Below are 6,386 nucleotides of genomic sequence, written 5' to 3' on the forward strand. Positions count from 1 at the left end.
TGGAACACCTCTGGAACACATCTGGAACACCTCTGGAGCACCTCTGGAACACCTCTGGAGCACCTCTGGAACACCTCTGGAACACCTTTGGAACACCTCTGGAACACCTCTGGAACACCTCTGGAACACCTCTGGAACACCTCTGGAACACCTCTGGAACACCTCTGGAACACCTCTGGAACACCTCTGGAACACCTCTGGAACACCTCTGCAGCACCTCTGGAACACCTCTGGAACACCTCTGGAACACATCTGGAACACCTCTGGAACACCTCTGGAGCACCTCTGGAACACCTCTGGAACTCCTCTGGAACACCTCTGGAACACCTCTGGAACACCTCTGGAGCACCTCTGGAACACATCTGGAGCACCTCTGGAGCACCTCTGGAACACCTCTGGAACACCTCTGGAGCACCTCTGGAGCACCTCTGGAGCGGGACACGATTCCGAACGGCAGTCTCTTGAAAGAATACCTCCCAAACGGCGTATTGAAAGTGCAGAGTCGGGAGCTCTCTTCATCCAGTTGGATTTGACAGTATCCTTGGTTTGCATCAATTACTTGAAATACCTTGGCGTTAGGAATTTCAGCAACTACCTCTTTAATTGTACGTAAAGGATCATGTTCTCTCTTGATGGCTTTGTTTACATCCGGTGGTTCCATGCATATCCGTATTTTTAAATGTTGAGCTTCCTGATTGTCACCAAGTTGTTTACCCAATCAGGAAGCTCAATCTGCCTGACGACGACACCCATGTTTTTCATTGCAGTTCAGTTCCTTTTCCCAGTTTTTTAATCCTTTTCAGTGCTACAGGTACTTTTCATGGGTGAACGAACCGCTGGTGTGACTTCTGGATCTGTTTGTATATGATGAACTCCTGGAGCACGTCCAGGTCCACATCTTCATAAATGTCCGTCTCTGTCTTTTGTTCAAGATTTAATATTCTCTCTATTAATCCCGTTTCTTCCGAGTATCTACTGGTGCATCTTGTTCTATCACTTGAAATTCCAGTTCAAAACACTTTCTCTTTGTATCGACGTTTGAGCGTTTTCTTTTGCCTTTTGGCGCCATCTGGTGGCCAGAATACGTCACTAGCTTTCGGTTGGATTTTTTGCATGGAATCGACACTCACTTTTACTTTCAGTGTTTTCAAGTCTGTCAAGGACAAAACGCTACGCTCAGCTCATGTATCCAGCTTAACAGGAAGTTTCTGGTTGTTTATTTTTAGTGTTTCTGTCCACTGCTCTTTCTCAGTGTTTTTTTTCTCATTGACTAGCTGAGCTGCACACTTTACCTTCACTCTGTTTCACTACATTTGTCCCAATGTCCCAATGTCCCCATTTCCTGCTGTCCTCTCCCTGTCAAAGCCGTGAACCCTCTGGTTTTCTGTCCGTGTGTGAGGAGCACATTTTGGCATAATGATTTGTTTTCCTGTGCCTTGCTTTTGCCGTATGCTGGACACTGTTGTTGATTTGTGTTTGTACCCACAACGTGAGCATTCTCCCTGTGACCTTTCTTTTACTAGTTTGTTGCAAGGTCTTTGTCTTTTGTTGATTTGTGTTTGTACCCACAACGTGAGCATTCTCCCTGTGACCTTTCTTTTACTAGTTTGTTGCAAGGTCTTTGTCTTTTGTTGATTTGTGTTTGTACCCACAACGTGAGCATTCTCCCTGTGACCTTTCTTTTACTAGTTTGTTGCAAGGTCTTTGTCTTTTGTTGATTTGTGTTTGTACCCACAACGTGAGCATTCTCCCTGTGACCTTTCTTTTACTAGTTTGTTGCAAGGTCTTTGTCTTTTGTTGATTTGTGTTTGTACCCACAACGTGAGCATTCTCCCTATGACCTTTCTTTTACTAGTTTGTTGCAAGGTCTTTGTCTTTTTTTTAACCATTTCTGTGTTGTCTCTTGCTTATGCACCTTGTCAACGGGCACCTCGACTTCCTCATAGCTTAGCAGGAGATCTGGTTCTCTGAGTAATCTGCCTCACACTTGGTCATGTTTTGATTCCACATAGAATTCTGTCCCTTTGTCAATGACTCTGTAGGTTGTTGAAACTCAGTCTTTTGCTTTATGTTTTAAATCACATAAGCATCAATTGTTCTTACACTCTCCTAAAAAAGAAATGTCTCAGGTGCATCAGATTTGTTTCTTGGCTCAGAGTTCGGGAAAACATATTTTTTTAATACATCCAAGTCATAAGTATTGAATACCTTGATTAAATCATCTCTGGCTACGTGGCACATTTCACTTTTTACCGGATTTCTCTGAGATGCCACTGGCTGATGGTATAAAGGTTGAATTTCTGGATCCACACTCTCCGATTTTCGGCTAGATTTCCCTCTAGGTCCAGAGTAGTTGGTGGTCTCATTTGGGCTGCATTTCCCTCTAGGTTTCCCTCTAGGTCCAGAGTAGTTGGTGGTCTCATTTGGGCTGCATTTCCCTCTAGGTTTCCCTCTAGGTTCAGAGTAGTTGGTGGTCTCATTTGGGATAGATTTCCCTCTAGGTCCAGAGTAGTTGGTGGTCTCATTTGGGATAGATTTCCCTCTAGGTCCAGAGTAGTTGGTGGTCTCATTTGGGATAGATTTCCCTCTACGTTTAGAGTAGTTGGTGGTCTCATTTGGGATAGATTTCCCTCTAGGTCCAGAGTAGTTGGTGGTCTCATTTGGGATAGGTTTCCCTCTAGGTCCAGAGTAGTTGGTGGTCTCATTTGGGATAGATTTCCCTCTAGGTCCAGAGTAGTTGGTGGTCTCATTTGGGATAGATTTCCCTCTACGTTTAGAGTAGTCGGTGGTCTCATTTGGGATAGATTTCCCTCTAGGTCCAGAGTAGTTGGTGGTCTCATGTGGGATAGATTTCCCTCTAGGTCCAGAGTAGTTGGTGGTCTCATTTGGGATAGATTTCCCTCTAGGTCCAGAGTAGTTGGTGGTCTCATTTGGGATAGATTTCCCTCTAGGTCCAGAGTAGTTGGTGGTCTCATTTGGGATAGATTTCCCTCTAGGTCCAGAGTAGTTGGTGGTCTCATTTGGGATAGATTTCCCTCTAGGTCCAGAGTAGTTGGTGGTCTCATTTGGGATAGATTTCCCTCTAGGTCCAGAGTAGTTGGTGGTCTCATTTGGGATAGATTTCCCTCTAGGTCCAGAGTAGTTGGTGGTCTCATTTGGACTAGATTTCCCTCTAGGTCCAGAGTAGTTGGTGGTCTCATGTGGGATAGATTTCCCTCTAGGTCCAGAGTAGTTGGTGGTCTCATTTGGGATAGATTTCCCTCTAGGTCCAGAGTAGTTGGTGGTCTCATTTGGACTAAATTTCCCTCTAGGTTTAGAGTAGTTGGTGGTCTCATTTGGGATAGATTTCCCTCTAGGTCCAGAGTAGTTGGTGGTCTCATTTGGGATAGATTTCCCTCTAGGTTCAGAGTAGTTGGTGGTCTCATTTGGACTAGATTTCCCTCTAGGTCCAGAGTAGTTGGTGGTCTCATTTGGGATAGATTTCCCTCTAGGTTCAGAGTAGTTGGTGGTCTCATTTGGACTAGATTTCCCTCTAGGTCCAGAGTAGTTGGTGGTCTCATTTGGGATAGATTTCCCTCTAGGTTTAGAGTAGTTGGTGGTCTCATTTGGGATAGATTTCCCTCTAGGTCCAGAGTAGTTGGTGGTCTCATTTGGGATAGATTTCCCTCTAGGTCCAGAGTAGTTGGGGGTCTCATTTGGGATAGATTTCCCTCTAGGTCCAGAGTAGTTGGTGGTCTCATTTGGGATAGATTTCCCTCTAGGTCCAGAGTAGTTGGTGGTCTCATTTGGACTAGGTTTCCCTCTAGGTTCAGAGTAGTTGGTGGTCTCATTTGGACTAGATTTCCCTCTAGGTTCAGAGTAGTTGGTGGTCTCATTTGGGATAGATTTCCCTCTAGGTTCAGAGTAGTTGGTGGTCTCATTTGGGCTAGATTTCCCTCTAGGTTCAGAGTAGTAGTTGGTGGTCTCATTTGGGATAGATTTCCCTCTAGGTTCAGAGTAGTTGGTGGTCTCATTTGGACTAGATTTCCCTCTAGGTTCAGAGTAGTTGGTGGTCTCATTTGGGATAGATTTCCCTCTAGGTCCAGAGTAGTTGGTGGTCTCATTTGGACTAGATTTCCCTCTAGGTCCAGAGTAGTTGGTGGTCTCTGTTGGGCTAGATTTCCCTCTAGGGTCAGAGTAGTTGGTGGTCTCATGTGGGATAGATTTCCCTCTAGGTCCAGAGTAGTTGGTGGTCTCATTTGGGATAGATTTCCCTCTAGGTTCAGAGTAGTTGGTGGTCTCATTTGGGATAGATTTCCCTCTAGGTTCAGAGTAGTTGGTGGTCTCATTTGGGATAGATTTCCCTCTAGGTCCAGAGTAGTTGGTGGTCTCATTTGGACTAGATTTCCCTCTAGGTTCAGAGTAGTTGGTGGTCTCATTTGGGATAGATTTCCCTCTAGGTTCAGAGTAGTTGGTGGTCTCATTTGGGATAGATTTCCCTCTAGGTTCAGAGTAGTTGGTGGTCTCATTTGGACTAGATTTCCCTCTAGGTTCAGAGTAGTTGGTGGTCTCATTTGGACTAGATTTCCCTCTAGGTTCAGAGTAGTTGGTGGTCTCATTTGGCATAGATTTCCCTCTAGGTCCAGAGTAGTTGGGGATCTCATTTGGGATAGATTTCCCTCTAGGTCCAGGGTAGTTGGTGGTCTCATTTGTTCCATGTTTCGTAATGTTGAGCTGTCCTTGTATAACCTTTTAACATATGACACCATGTAATATAATAGCCTGCTGAGGCAGGAATGCGGGTAGAAGAACCATGTTTATCAGATGTCATGGGTCAAGTGCAAGTACAGATGATCACATACAGTAATTAATAAACAGCGCCACCCTCAGGCACTCCAGGTAAGTACATGTACATACATACGCACGCACACACACACACACACACACACACACACACACACACACACACACACACACACACACACACACACACACACACACACACACACACACACACACATACATACATACATACATACATACATACATACATACATACATACATACATACATACATACATACACACCATTGAACTACCATGTCGATGAAAACAGGAAGTAATGACATCACACCTAAAAAAATTACCTTTTTCTTAAAAACCAACAGTGCAGAGTAAAAATGTAATGGTTCAAGTGTTTCCAAAAAGCATTTAGACAACTTGTGCATTAATAAATTGGTGACAGCCTGTATGTCCTCCCACCCCCTGTTTCATGTCTAAGGTAGCCCGCGAAATATCAGCATTGATAGAATGCAATAATTGACAAGTATTTGCCATATTGTAATAATTCTCATGTGCCCACGTGTCGCCAAGTTCTGTGGTCGCCATGGTGAAACTTGGACACGTATAGATCTGAAATAATTGGAATGACGAAAACTTTCCAGCCAATCAGAAAAGCAGATGAAGCAATTCAGATATTCTTGAAAGTCTGGACAATTCTTGTTCTGCAAATAAACATTATTGTTATAGTTGAAAACATTTATATTGCAAGATGTAGGCATTTAGTATGAAATGTGTAGTGGAGCATTATAGTGCCCCTCTTACCTTTAAAATGATTCCGCAATCATCATTTTAAATTTTTTTTTTTAGAAAAACACAGTTTCCATCATCATTTGTTGCAATAAAGAAAGTTTGACCAAAGAAAAAATCCCCTCCTGTCAAATGGATCATTTTTTGTTGTTGTCAAACCTTAGAAAAATTATGCAAAGTATGCAGAGTAGAAGTAGTTTTCATATACAAACGTCATACGTCCGAACTCAGAAACAAATACGCTTCCCCATAAATAACATGGTCGTTGTGGCAGAACGTTTATTTTGATTGGTGAATTTCTGCATTTACCAGAGTTCCATCGGGAAGCCTGATTTCAGACGTGTCCATGGAAACGAGATTATTAGGGGAGTTGTTATTTTTTCAAAGCATGAAAACTGTTTTAATCGAACTATTATATTAATCAGACTATCCACAACAACCGCATTACTGTGTGCATGTAACCCTACTCATTGCTTTTGTCTAATAAACCTGGGTCAACGGTAACCTGCCTGGTGTCTCTGAATAAAAATATAGGATAAAAAATATATATTTAAAAATGAAGTCTGCTAGAATTTGTTAGAATTAACCTGTAAAGCTTTTGAAGTTGTAGGCTAGATAATGTAGAGGTGTGTTTATTAATTTAGTAAGTGCACGTGATCTGGATAATCATGTTCTGTAGCCTGTTGATCAGCAACTTATCATGGAGAGAAAGGTAGTGGTGTCAAAATCACACACCTGCAGGTGAAGCCCACAGGGATCCCACCTTCTAGTCTCCCAAATGGCACCTTATTCGCAGTGGTAGACTATATATATATATAT

The 6,386-nt window shown here is 43.0% G+C and overlaps 1 protein-coding gene across 1 annotated transcript; it reads right to left on the bottom strand.

The window, feature by feature from the left end:
- Positions 1-818: 818 nt before the first annotated feature.
- On the bottom strand, positions 819-4,605 carry LOC127927758 (collagen alpha-1(II) chain-like). The gene is made up of 2 exons (XM_052514440.1): positions 2,254-4,605; positions 819-920 (listed from the first exon to the last, which is right to left on the bottom strand). Exons 1-2 carry the CDS (start codon positions 4,603-4,605, stop codon positions 819-821), a joined length of 2,454 nt encoding a protein of 817 aa, XP_052370400.1.
- Positions 4,606-6,386: the final 1,781 nt, after the last annotated feature.

Source organism: Oncorhynchus keta, unplaced genomic scaffold (assembly GCF_023373465.1).
Source record: "Oncorhynchus keta strain PuntledgeMale-10-30-2019 unplaced genomic scaffold, Oket_V2 Un_scaffold_17573_pilon_pilon, whole genome shotgun sequence".
In the NCBI taxonomy this organism is placed as follows: Eukaryota; Metazoa; Chordata; class Actinopteri; order Salmoniformes; family Salmonidae; genus Oncorhynchus; species Oncorhynchus keta.

What these genes read in the sequence shown, in the direction of transcription:
- LOC127927758 (XM_052514440.1), bottom strand. Translation starts at nt 4,605, where the DNA reads ATGCCAAATGAGACCACCAACTACTCTGAACCTAGAGGGAAATCTAGT. An exon ending in TGGCATCTCAGAGAAATCCG is followed by an intron (nt 921 to 2,253) that starts GTAAAAAGTGAA and finishes CTTGAACAAAAG; the next exon opens with ACAGAGACGGACATTTATGA.